The sequence below is a fragment of the Puma concolor genome, chromosome A1, assembly GCF_028749965.1.
Source record: "Puma concolor isolate L17-30 chromosome A1, mPumCon1.1.hap2, whole genome shotgun sequence".
Taxonomy (NCBI): Eukaryota; Metazoa; Chordata; class Mammalia; order Carnivora; family Felidae; genus Puma; species Puma concolor.
The window spans coordinates 129,485,859-129,500,043 of NC_141667.1; the positions used below are offsets into that span (position 1 = coordinate 129,485,859).

Genomic DNA, 14,185 nt, shown 5'->3' on the forward strand with positions numbered 1-14,185 from the left:
ATCAGAATTCTGTAGTAATGAGTCATTACTTCTTCACCCTTTTCTTTAAGCATACTTGGCTGATACTTTAATGATTTCTCTGCAGAACATTACTAAGCAAATACCTTTAAAATAATGCTGTTGAAAAAATTTTCTTGTGTTTAGCTTTTAGAACAGTTTCAGTTAAAAGTATTTTAAGAGGGTGCCTGGCTGGCTCAGTCGGTGGGGCATGCGACTCTTGATCTTGGAGTGGTGAGTTCAAGCCCATGTTGGGCCTAGAGCTTTCTTTAAAAAAAGGATTTTAAGGACTGAATTTGTCACTAGTATCAATTTTTACTTTCTTAATTCAGTATAGGCAAGTTCAGTACTCAGACTCACAAACTTTATTTGTAATACAGTGTTCTTTCCCCCTTTTAGTACTTAAAAAAAAATCCTTTTCATATTTGACACAGGTTTAACCTTTCAGTGAGTGTCATTTTTCCCTAAAGGAGACTTGAGTTTATACTTATTGTTGATTACATGAATGAAAAAGCCTAATTCCATTATTATGATTGCTATGCATTTAATTCTAAATTTTTTTGAGTTTTCTATTTATATCACGGTTTTCAAAACTTTAAAGGCTATGGAAAGAAAATCTAACAGTTTTAGGGGAAAGTATTTATAGGGCAACATTGTCTTGAAACATTCAATATTGTTCCTGTCCATCCTTAATAATGCACAGAGCCTTTCTGAAATTCTTTTTTTTTTTTTTAATTTTTTTTTTCAACGTTTTATTTATTTTTGGGACAGAGAGAGACAGAGCATGAACGGGGGAGGGGCAGAGAGAGAGGGAGAGACAGAATCGGAAACAGGCTCCAGGCTCTGAGCCATCAGCCCAGAGCCCGACACGGGGCTCAAACTCACGGACCACGAGATCGTGACCTGGCTGAAGTTGGACACTTAACCGACTGCGCCACCCAGGCGCCCCTGAAATTCTTTAAAACATAGTCAAGCAGAGTTTGGCCTTCTTTATATTTCTGCTACTATCTGAATTCAAAAGAGAAGGGTGCATAATTCCTAAATTAGCTTACAGATAGTTTACTGATCTTAAGGAATTTGTACATGTTTTCATCATAAACCCGATGGAGTTGGGTAGAAATTTATGATTAATTTTTTTCTAGTAAATATCTTTACCTAGAATTGGAGGAAATTATTCTAGTACCTTTTCTGGTTACTGTCAGTGATGTTGTTGTTAATATTTAAAGTAAAATCAGGGGCACCTGGGTGGCTCAGTCAGTTAAGCGACCGACTTTGGCTCAGGTCATGATCTCGCAGTCCGTGAGTTCGAGCCCCGCGTCGGGCTCTGTGCTGACAGCTCAGAGCCTGGAGCCTGTTTCAGATTCTGTGTCTTCCTCTCTCTGACCCTCCCCTGTTCATGCTCTGTCTCTCCCTGTCTCAAAAATAAATAAAACATTAAAAAAAATAATAAAATTAAAAAAAATAAAGTAAAATCAGTCATTAAAAATATTAAAACTTGGGGACCTAGGCTCAGTCAGTTGAGCCTCTGACTCCTGGTTTGGCTCAGGTCATGATCTCAGAGTTAGTGAGTTCAAGCCTCTCATGGGGACACTGTCCATGCGGATCCCTCTTGGGATTCTCTCTGCCTCTTCCTCTATGCTCCCCCCCCCCAATAAATAAATAAACTTAAAAAAAAACTGTTGGGGTGCCTGAGTGGCTCAGTCAAGTGAGTGTCCAACTTGGGCTCAGGTCATGATCTCCCAGTTCGTGGGTTTGAGCCCCACACTGGCCTCTGCACTGACAGTTCCAACAGTGAGGAAGAGCCTGCTTGGGATTCTCTCTCCTTCTTTCTCTATGCTCTTCTCCCACTAGTGTGCACTTGCTCACTTGCACTCTCTCAAAATAAACTTTATAAAAATAAAAATTAATGAATTAAAACTTTTTCAAAGTTTGCACTTTGAAAGGGTACTTGGCTGGCTCGGTTGGTAGAAAATGTTTATCTCAGGGTTGTGAGTTTGAGCCCCATGCTGGTGTAGATTACTTAAAAAAAATAAAATCTTTAAAAAGTTTGCGATTTGAATTTCAATTAATTTAGTCTGAATGAGTTAATACTACCTTATATTGTGTAGTTTTCAAAATGTTTTTTGGGTACATTATCATAATTAATCATTCTTAAAACTCTTTGAGGCAGATGGCATTCCTGTTATATATAAGAAGAAACTGGAGCTCAGAAAGATTGGCTTTCCCAGAATGAAATAATAGTATTTCAGAAGATGCATATTGAATCCAGATTTTTTAAATTCTAAGATAGGTACTCACTCTAACCATAGCTCTACCATCCTTTGCTTCCCAAAGTTATTAATGTATTATCTCTATAATCCTACACTGGTGTTATAGTTGTCTTTTTAGACTACAGGAGCTTTCATTTTTATTCTTTATTTTTAAAAAACTAGCTTTATTGAAAGACCATTCACATACCATAAAATTTATCCTCCTAAAGTATGCAATTCAATGTTTTTAGTATATTCACAAGGTTATGCAACCATCACTTTATTCCACATTTTCGTCACCCAAAAAGAAACCCAGTACCTATTAGCAGTCACTCCCAGTTTCCCCTTACCTCCCCTGTCTGACAACCACTAACCTGTTCTGAGAACTTACATGTTTAGGATGTTTCATATAAATGGAATCATCCATATACGTTTAATGGGACAAGGCTTAAGAAGTTATTTGTAACCTTGAGGTTCTGCTTCATTACACTCTTTGTACTCATTTTTATGTTACTGGAGTAGATCACTTTTCTAATCTGCACAGGCCTCTTTCCTGTTTGTTGTTCATGCAATAAATAAATCTGCTGACGTGTTTATGTTTCCTTATTCTTGACCTTTGCTCTTCACATGTCTTAATAGTGTGTTCGTGGTGTTGTGTAACCTGTTCTCTGGGCTCAGGTATCTGTTTGTGGCTAAATAACTTGTATTCTTAGTTGGGCATTTTTACTTCTACTTTAAAATGACTGACTCTTAGCCTGTTTTAAAGTTCTTAGAAACCCACGACTTTATGCAAATATAAATTTCTCATTATCTTCTAAAGCAGAGTTTCCCCATATATGTTATTAAATTATTTCTCTAGGGACAAATTTTACAATAGCAAATTTGGACCATCCTTATTGAAAAAATCGTTTTTCCCTCAAGATTTACCTCATTCTCCTCTGCCCCCACCCCCTCCCCATCAATCTCAGAGCTCTCACCTCACAACAGTCATCTTGGGTGAGCCGCCCCCCCCCCTTTTTTTTTTTTTTAGTAATCTCTACACCCATTGTGGGGCTTGAACTCAGGACCGCGAGATAAAGAGTCGTATGCTCTATGGACTGAGTCAGCCAGGCTCCCCTTCAGTGAGGGCTTTGTCACTTGATTCACAGGCTTGCTCTCTAGAGCCGTTCTTCTAGGTGATTGTGCAGTCAGTGTGGACTGTAGACCATATAGCTCCAGCCTGGCTTCTCACAGCTTCCACTCAGTTCTTCGCTCAGGCTTTTCAGCTGTCTATGCCAGAGCCAGGCCTTGGAACTTAACCACCATGCAGACCTGATCCTCATGAGTTTTTGAACCTTGAGCTCTCCTCCACTTTGCTGACATAATTCTGGTCCACCTTTCACTTGTCTCATACTATGACTATATCTACATTTGCTTTTCAACTAGATATTTTCCCCCATTCTCTCTTTTCTGTGAGAAGCCTGCCTTTGCTCCCCTACTTTATCCCCATATATTAGTTGCCTTTATACCTTTAGCCACTCAGCCTGAACTTTTGATCACACCACTTCAGCCTCTCACTAGTACTCTCAAATTCCAGTTCCCCTTGTCTTTTTTCACTTCTAAGCCCTATTCATTCTGTGTTCTCTAAAGCTGACACTCACTGGGAAGGGAGGGTGGCAGGGAGAGGGGAAAATTAGAAATCCCTGCAGATGGGCAGTGCTGTGAATGTTTTTCAGCCCCAGCCAAGCACTTGGCCCTTGTTAGCACTCTTTTAATTTGATCTTTTCCCCACAGTAGGTAGCTGTCTATTCTAATCCTCACTCTGCTCCTCAGAAAATTCTCTCAGACTTCCTCACTTTTGGATTCAGATTCCTGCTACTTCCAGTGTACATTTTCTGGCCCTCCTTACTTCTACTCTTAGAGGAGGAGATGCACTCTCATCCCTGGCTCCTCTTGAGACTTTGCCCCTTTTGGTTAATTCCTTCCTTCTCTTTTTCTTTTATCTTTAATCTCTCCCTTTCTGCTAGCTCCTTCTTATCAACATACTCGAGCCTTACCCTCCTTAAGGCTTAAGAAGAAAGAAGACTTCTTAAGAAGAAACTCCCATTTCCCTCATTCCATTTCAAACTCTTTGAAAGAGGAATCTTTCCTTACTCCCTCCACCTATTGACCCTCTATCCAATTTGCTTCTCAGTAATAACAGCAACCAGGTATTAAGTACTTATTTTGTGCATTTTATCTCATTTGATCTTTACAAAACTCAGAGATTTTGCAGAAGGAACTTGTCACACAGGTCATGACTCTAGAGACCAGCTCTGGTGCTTTAAGTACTGGCCACAGGCTCTCCTGTATTTTTGTTCCATGCAGGCTCCTCATGCTCTCAGCATTTGTCTCCTTGCCACAAAGCAAGCTGTGACATCTCTGCAGCTGGACTTCTTGGGGCTAACTTCTTTCCACTTGTGCCATCACCTCTTCTAATTCTTCTCCCCGTACTGGGTTCTGTCAGTTCTTCCACCCCCATCTGTCCCTTAAAGTCCATCTCAAGTGAAAACTCATTTCTTCTGTAGCATTTGGCTCATGCTTAAGGCAGGAGATCTTTAGGCAGAGCTGGTGGGGGAAATTCTGATGTTGGGAAGGAGAATGAGCAGAAGTTTTAAGATGATTAAGTTCAGGTCACCAGCAGTGAGTGGGAAGTGGTTTACTTTGGTTCAGGGAAAGCTATAAATGGAGGATATGTATTAAGCTTGTAAAGGTGGCCAGAAGGTTTATAGTCGAAGTTCTGGAATACTGGACTAGGAGTTTGAATCATTTTTCATCTCACAGACCTCCAATGGCTCTCTATCCACAGGTATAGGGTGACCATATAAATTTCACACCTCATCAGGATGCTTTTGAGAATGAAATGACACACTATTGATAATTATACCGAGATAACTTTGCTGAGACTGTCCCCAGCAAACGAGGAGTTACAGTCACCCTGACTATGCAACAAGTCAAGTCTAAGATGACATTTTCATAAAGCCACTCTGGAGGGCATGTACAGATTGGTACAGACAAAATATGAGGTTAAGATGGTAGTTCGGGAATGTGATTTAAGGTTCATCACAAAGTAGCTCCTGTAGGAATCAAAAGAATGCTGAGACTACAGAAATTGATAGAGCTGGGAAATAAGCAACTGGATGGGGGATGAGAGGGAGAGAGAGGAATTACATGTCAGAGTCGTAAGGTAGAGTGATTCAAAAAATGGTACATAATCATTTAAACAAATATAAACCTTTAAAATTTTGTTACAAAGCTACTGCAATGTAGGAGAAAGGGCGTGGACCTGGAAGTCAGTAAGACCCAGGTTTGGTACTTAGATGTGCCAATCATTAAGACTTGAGTTTTAGCTATTGCAACTTCAGTTTCTTCTTCTGTAAAGTGGGGACAATAATGTATTTATTCTGGGATGCCTGGCTGGCTCACTTTGGTAGAGCATGTGACTCTTGATCTCAGGGTTGAGTTCAAGCCCCACGCTGGGCACAGAGCTTAAAAAAAAAAAAACCAGTATTGGGGCGCCTGGGTGGTTCAGTTGGTTAAGTGTCAGACGTCAGCTCAGGTCATGATCTCATAGTTCGTGAGTTCGAGCCCCGGATTGGGTTCTGTGCTGACAGCTCAGAGCCTGGAGCCTGCTTTGGATTCTGTGTCTCCTTCTCTTTCTGCCCTTCCCCTGCTCACTTGCTCTCCCCCAAAAGTAAGTAGGCATTTAAAAACAAACAGTATTTATTTTGAAAGGTTGTTGGGGTGCTTAGTGGTCACATAAAGTGCCCGGTATGTTAGGTCATATAAGTAGAAGAAATAATAGTAACAGCAGCTAACATCGAATGCTTAACTCTGTGCTATATACTTTGTGTGTAGTAACTGATTTAATCTTCACAACCATCTCAGATAGCTAGTATTACCCCCATTTTACAGGTAAGGATATTCAAGTAACTTGGCTAAGGTAAATGGTAAGTGGTAAAGTCCTGGCTCCATAGCTTCTGTTTTTAACCTCTTGACAAATCATAGTGCTCATAGGGATAACTGCTATTTTTTGTTTGCTTTGCTTTATTAAATTGAAAGACCGAGTAAGTATTGTTTCTTATGTCCGTATGTTATAGTAGCAAACATGGAAGACCAAATGCCTAAATTTAGTCTCATATTTCTTATTCTGACTCCTGCCTCCCTTGTTAGCATCTGTTGAGTGACTCAGTTTGTGGCCCCCTAACCAGTCACATCATCTCACAGTACCTGACTTTTTGCTGTTCCCACTTAGTTTCACACCACTGCACATAGTGTAGCCCTCATAACCACTTAGCAAACTCTTATTTAATCTTCAAGATTCAGGCTGAACATCACCCAAGAAACCTTTACTTACCTACAACTTGTGACCGTTGTAGAAGTGTGCAAGGAAGACTGGTTTTCTCTTTTCTTATACAGAATACAAAGTATATTTGTGAGGGTACCATACCCTTTCCTGTTGTATTGCTTATTTTTATTCTGATTTTATGTTGTTATGATCATTAATTCCCTCATAGCTTATGATTTACAATATGGGCATTTTTTTTCTTTGTGTTTATATAAGTCTTGAAATTCTATAGGGTAAGTTGTTACCATCCTAGGTAATATCCTATTCAGTTTTAACTTTTTTCAGTTAAATTACATTTGTATAGCTAACCTACCTCTCTAGACTATAACCTTTTCAAGAGAAGAAGCCATGTTTATCATTAGTATTTGTATCCCCTATGGTGTCTAGCTCAGGGCCTTGGACATAATATGAATTTAGTAATCATTATTGAATTAAAATATCTCAGTAAACCATTGCTTTGATTCTTTACAGTGAAAATTATGATATATCTTACTTAAAAATCTTCAGAAAAGATAAACCACTTGTATATATTTTTTGTGACTACAAGTTTCAATTTCTGCATAACCTAGAATAATAATAGAATAAGATGTAATTTTCAGCTTCAGTAAAATAAGAACTTGTAACAATGGATTCTTGTGTGTATATATAAGTTGCTCTTCTAGTTTTTATTCTTGTGATACTGACACATGAAACTTTGTTATTTGTGAGTCACTCTCAGTCAGGAATGGACTGGTTTCAAGAGCAAAATTCTTCTCTTGCTAGTTCAAGTAAGGAACTGAAAGAGAGGAGAGGCTATTGCCTGGATCCAGGGAATCCCCTAGTAAATACTGGTAGGCCACCTATAAACTGGAGGTAGGTTGACTCTCACTCTCAAGGCAATGTAATCTCTTAAACACCTTATCCTCAAGGAATTCTGAGTTTGGTGGGCCCGTCTGGGTCACAGTTGGCAGCCCACTGGACTGAGAGGTGGTTAAAGAAAGCAGTGCTGTGTGTCACACTTTGTCTAAAGAACGTCAAAAATAGCAGAATCCTTCAAATTGTTCGGACTTGGCCCAAATTTTGGGCCTGGATTTTGTTTACCTCTAGAAAATGAACTTTGTTGATCTGAAAGTATACTTTTGTATATTCTTTCATTTCTCAAGAGGTTTTTTTCCCCCCTCTTCTTTCCATATTAACTTTATTAGTTATCAAGAACATGTCAAAGAAATGCTGAATTGAACTATACTCTGTATTTTCTAGTGTGATTTTAAAAAAATGTTTTTTAACATTCGGTAATACGATTAAAATTTGAAAAATGCACTAAGATTACAAGCCCAGAAATCGACCACCTGATATCATTTGCTACAAAAGACCAAAAGTAATGGAAAAGGGGGTTTTACTCCACATAGGTATAATCAGACTTGAAAACTTACTTCATTATCATAAATTTCCTTTCCTCTCTTTCTCCTTGCTTTTTCTTCCTCCACTCCAAGGTTTTGGTAAGTATTTCATAGGCCATATATACCTTAACTTACTCTTGAATATAGATTATTTCCAAAAATTTTCTTACATAACACTTTGATGCACATCTTGATACATAAAGATTGTCTATATTTAGGACATTTTCTAAAAGTAGAATTCTTGGGTCAGATGGTATAACATACAGATTACTGCCAAATTAGTCGTTAAAAAGATTTGTAACAATTTATACTGCCACTAACTGCATCTTTTACCACATCTTTTCTAGTTCCAGCTATTACAGTTCATTTTCAGGTTTGCCACTGTGGTTGGTAAAGAATGGTCTCTAGTTCATATTTCTATTTTAATTAAAAATTTTTTTTGTTGTTTTTTAAAAATAGAGGCCTTTTTTCCCCTTTCTTTTTAAAGTAAGCTCTACACCCAGTATGGGGCTTGAACTCATAACCCCGAGATCAAGAGTCGCATGTTCTACCAACTGAGCCCCACTGGTTTGTATTTAATAGCATTTTGTGTTTTATGCATCAGTAGGTATCTGATTAGATCACCTTGGATAAGAATAGCTAACTCTTGGGGCACCTGGGTGGCTCCGTCAGATAAGTGTCTAACTTTGGCTCAGATCATGAGATCACGGTTAGTGAGTTTGAGCCCTGCATTAGGCTCTCTGCTGTCAGCACAGAGCTCGCTTCAGATCCTCTGTCCCCCTCTTTCTCTGCCCCTTCCCCACTTGTGCGTTCACTCTTACATACTCTCTCTCAAATAAACATTAAAAAAAGGCGGGGAGCACCTGGGTGGCTCAGTCACTTGAGCCTCCAACTTCGGCTCAGGTCATTATCTTGCGGTTCTGTGAGTTCGAGCCCCACATTGGGCTCTCCGCTGTCTGCATGAGCCCGTTTTGGATCTTCTATCTCCCTCTCTCTGCCTTTCACCTACTGTGCACTCTCTTTCTCAAAAATAAATAAACAACAACAAAAAAGAATGGTTAAACTCTTTATAGGAAGGTTGTTCTAGGATTGTTTACTCAGAGTTCATGTTTAATGTTGTTGGTGTTTAATGTCAACTACTGAATTCAAAACACTTTCTTTTCCAGACTCTATAAGAATTTGGATATGTCCTTCATATTTGACTGGATTTACAGTGGTTTCAGCAGTGTGCTACAGTTTTTAGGTAATGTTGGCCCTTTGTTCTCTATTGTTATCCCATTTAATCCTACTTAAATAAAAGTGCTTATTTGTCTAGAGCCTCTTTATGTATAATCCACTAGTTGTGAATGTGAATTTTGAAATCATACAAATGTGTTCAAATTACTCATTGTATATCTCTTATAAATTATGTAATCTTGGGCAAATTACTTTCTTTACCTTAGCCTTAGTCTCCTTATCTGTAAATTAACAGTAATTCCTACCTCTTTTAAGGTTGTTGATAGGAATATTATTTACAGGAGTAGCTACCTATGATTAGCCAGTTTACCTAAAAAGTTTCTGAGTGCTTTAGATACTTTATCTCATTTAATCCTCACAGAAACTCACTGCATTATTTTTGTTATTATAAATTTATGTTCCATCAAGTGCCTTGTAAATGGCAGCATAAAATCTGCTAAATGAGACTTGTATACCCAGCAATTCTGACTAGTGATTTTCCTCTCTTTATAGATATTAAAGAGGAAAAATCATAGCATCTCATTCTCTTACTGACATTCTTAACTTCTCATGTTTTCCAGTGAAACAAGCTTTTGATTGACTTTTATGTTACCATGTATACAACTTTATTATTGTAGTAATTAATGAAGATGTTCTGATCTCCTGTTTTCAAATCTTACCCTAAGTTTAGTCTCCATGTAATCATCATCTTGAACTGGCACAAAGAGAAGCATTTCATGTAATTACAGAGTTGTCAACGTAACTCCTAACTGGCCACAACTGTACTTATGAATTGTTATCTCCTATATAAATATTTTTTCTTCCACAAACATAATCTTAACCAAGGAAATAAATTTTGTTTGGAAAATACACATCTTGTTTGACACTATATATTAAAAGGATAAAAATTTAAGATCAAATTTTATCAGTCTTTTTATTTCTTATATGGACCTCAATATTTGCAAATTTTTAATTTTTTTTTTTTTAACGTTTATTTATTTTTTTTGGGACAGAGAGAGACAGAGCATGAACGGGGGAGGGGCAGAGAGAGAGGGAGACACAGAATCAGAAACAGGCTCCAGGCTCTGAGCCATCAGCCCAGAGCCCGACGCGGGGCTCGAACTCACGGACCGCGAGATCGTGACCTGGCTGAAGTCGGCCGCTTAACCGACTGCGCCACCCAGGCGCCCCAATATTTGCAAATTTTTAAAAACCAGTTTTCTTTTTTTTTTAATTTTTATTTATTTATTTTTGAGCGAGAACGAGAGCATGAGTCGGGGAGAAGCAGAGAGAGGGGGAGAGAGAGGATCCCAAGCAGGCTTCTCACTGTCAGCACAGAGCTCAATGTGGGGCTCAAACTCACAAACCATGAGACCATGACCTGAGCCAAAATCAAGAGTCGGTCACTTAACCGACTAAACCACCCAGGTGCTCCTTTTTTGTCCTTTTTAAAATAAAATCCCTCACATTATCTTATACTGTCACTCTACTACAGGTCAAATATCAGATCTTTCCATACTACCTCCTCAAGAATTCTTACATATTTTTATCAGACTGAAATATTTTGTTACATATGTACAAAAACTGGGTCAGAAATAAATGTTTTCAACTTCATTATACTGGGATAACCTGGGTTGTGACAAGTATCTATGTCTCAGTTGATAGAAAAATGATTTAATGCGGAACTACATTGTAAAGGCAAAATAGATTGACTCATAAGCAGGAGCAAGAGGTTAATAGGGCTAACAGTAGGAGGCAGTGTAGAGAAATGGAAATGAACCAAAGCTTTTGCATCAAAGATGGGTTCTATCTCAGATCTGACCTCAGCATTTGAGCAAGTTAACTTTGAGCCTTTGTTCCCCTCTGTAAGAAAGAGAATAATGTGTACTTCAAAGAGTTATTTTGAAGATTAAATGAAGTAATGTATAATGCTTAACAGTGCTTATCACAAAATAAGGATTTAGTCCAACCCACTTTCAAGATTAAAGTTTAAATGTCCTAGGTGTTCCCTTTTGGATTCTTACCCAGTGCACTGTTACTACTTAAAAGGTAGGAAAGATTGTGATTGCACTGATTAGAAACCACCTGTGTAGAAACATTTTAAGAAATAGAAGTGTTTAAAAAATTATTAGTCACAGTTCATGATTAAATGAGAAATATAGTATCTCAGCTCAAATAAATATGGAAGACAATCTTCCCCTTAGGATCAGAACTGTTGGGCACTGAGTGATCAAAACATTAGGACTTCAAACAATTTACTTTTTAAGCATCAATGTGGAGAAAGAGTTAGGTATTATTTTGGCGTGGACTTATTAAAAAATGAGTAACCTGAATTAGCATTGCCTAATGTCTTCAAAAGTTCATTTTTTTGATTGAGTAAACATATTTTTGAGTTGCTGCTATGTCCCCTGTCCTCATGTAATTCCATAGGTGTTAGACAATTAAATATGGAAAATAAAATTCATTATTGCTACATACCTGTAAGAGTGTCCAAAATCTGGACAATGACAACACCAAATGCTGGTGAGGATATGGAGCAGCAAGAACTTTCATTCACTGCTTGGAATGCAAAATGGTACAGCCACTTTGGAGGACAATTTGGTGGTTTCTTACAAACCTAGACATACTCTTACCATACAATCCAACACTTGTGCTCCTTGGCATTTACCCAAAGGAGCTGAAAACTTAGGGCCACATACGAACCTGCACAAAGATTTTATAGCAGCTTCATTTATAATTGCCAAAACTTAGAAGGAACCAAAATATCCTTCAGTAGGTGAATGGATAAATAAACTGGTTTATCCAGATAATGGAATACTACTAAGCACTAAGGAATTTTGCTTAATGGAATACTACTAAGCTCAAAGAAATGAGCTATCAAGGCATGAAAAGACATGGAGGAACTTTAAATGCATATTACTAAGTGAAAGTCGTCAATCTCAATTGACTGTATGATTACAATTATGTGTCATATGCAGCTATATGACATTCTGGAAAGGCAAAAATACAGAGACAATAAAAAGATCAATGGTTGCTGGGCAGGGCGGGTAGGGTGGATGAATAGGCAGAGCATATAGGATTTTTATGCGAAAATACTTTGTATATTATAATCATGGATATATGTCCTTATATGTTTGTCAAAATACAGAATATACTCTACTAAGAGTAAGCCCTAAGGAAACTCTGGGTGACTATGATCAATCAATGTAGGTTCACTGTTGGTTAAAAATGTACCATTTTCGTGAGTGATGTTAATAATAGGAGAGGCTATATATATGTGTGGGGACAGGGAGTATATTGGAAATCTCTGTACCATCCTGTCAGTTTTGATGTGAACCTAAAACTGAAAAAAAGCCTTTAGAAAAAAAACTCAATATGGAATTTCTCAACAAATGCCAATCTATAAACTGGTCAATGCCCTCTTTTTTCTATTACTTCATCTATCAGTACTCAGTTGATACATTTAAAAAATTATGTGCTTGGTTTTTTTGTTGTTGCTTTAGTTTTATGCAATCCTATGAATAGTTCAACCTTATTGTCTCAGGGAAATTTGACAATGACCTAAACTTTCTATTGCAAGAACTCACTATGATTTTTATTGTCAAAACTACTTAATTTATTTTCATCCATGGATATCTCTTTAATTTCCCTTTTTGTCTCGTTTCATAAGTACATGATCTCAAGCATTTTTTGTTTCTCTAGTAGTGGACATAGATATTTATTCCTAAATTGTCAAGGGAATCAGCATTTTGGCACTGCAGATAAGTTTGGATAATACACATTCATTGATTGGGACAAAGTTTAGGTTTAAAATGATCTGAATTTGCAAATCATGATAGATTTAAAATAGCTCTTCAAAACTGAAATTAGACTAGAAATCCAACTTTATTCAAGCAAATTTATAAAATCTTACAAGTTCAAAAGGTTAATAGGTGTTTCTTTATAAAACATCTAGAGTAATTAGGGAAAGTATCCAAATAACTAAACTGTAAATAATTATATTTATATTATACTTTTATTTGAAGTCATTTTACTTGATTAATCTGTCAGATAGCACTTTGACTAATCATAGGTCTTATTACTCTGCAGGATTATATAAGAAAACTGGTAAATTGGTATTTCTTGGATTGGATAATGCAGGAAAAACAACATTGCTACACATGCTAAAAGATGACAGACTTGGACAGCATGTCCCGACGTTACATCCCAGTAAGTATATTCCCCCATGCAACAAACTACTTTATTAAGTGATAATAATTCATAGGCACTAACCAAAAGTTTTTTGGGTTTTGGTGGATAATTGTGATCAGGTGATTTGACCTATTAAAATAATACAGTAAATAATAGCTGACCCACTCCCAGGGTGTATATTTAGATCTTGAAATAATACTCCTATCTTCTTATCAGTTTGTACACCCTTCTCCAGATAGAGGAATTAAGGTTACTTTCTCGGGGATTATAACATGATTGAGGTCTATCCAACCAGATACTGCTTAGGCTATAAATAGTCACCATTACCTTGTTTATTTATTTATTTTGAGTAGGCTTCATGCCCATTGCAGAGCCCAGCATGGGGCTTGAACTGAGGACCGTGAGATTAAGAGTCAGACACTTAACTGACTGAGTCACCCAGGTGCCCCCACCATTACCTTGTCTAGATAACCTAATTTCTTTCACATTTTAAAACTACTATTTTAATCCTTTTTCAGTGTGGGCAGATTATAGTCATATTATACTTTGTTAGTTACTCTCAACTTATTAACCAGTTATTTTTCTAATCTGAGAAACCTCAACAGTATCTAATATAAAGACCATAGAATTATTCCAAAAAACAGGGCACCTATTGATACATTTATACAAAGTTTTAAAAGTTTAAAAAAATAATTTACTGTGGTTTCTTTAAGACAGACTACCCTGAAAGACATTAACAATGATTCTGTAAATCACTTAATGCATACCATCCTTTATATAATACATAC

At 37.3% G+C, this 14,185-nt stretch overlaps 1 protein-coding gene across 1 annotated transcript in view; it reads left to right on the forward strand.

Annotated features, from left to right (window-relative positions):
- Nucleotides 1–14,185, forward strand: part of SAR1B (secretion associated Ras related GTPase 1B) — a 28,299-nt gene that overhangs the window by 1,355 nt on the left and 12,759 nt on the right. The window contains exons 2-3 of the mRNA XM_025923680.2: nt 9,158–9,234; nt 13,296–13,415. Of these exons, the coding sequence (XP_025779465.1) occupies nt 9,177–9,234; nt 13,296–13,415 (178 nt within the window). The 5' untranslated portion in view covers nt 9,158–9,176. The remainder of the gene's footprint in view (nt 1–9,157; nt 9,235–13,295; nt 13,416–14,185) is intronic.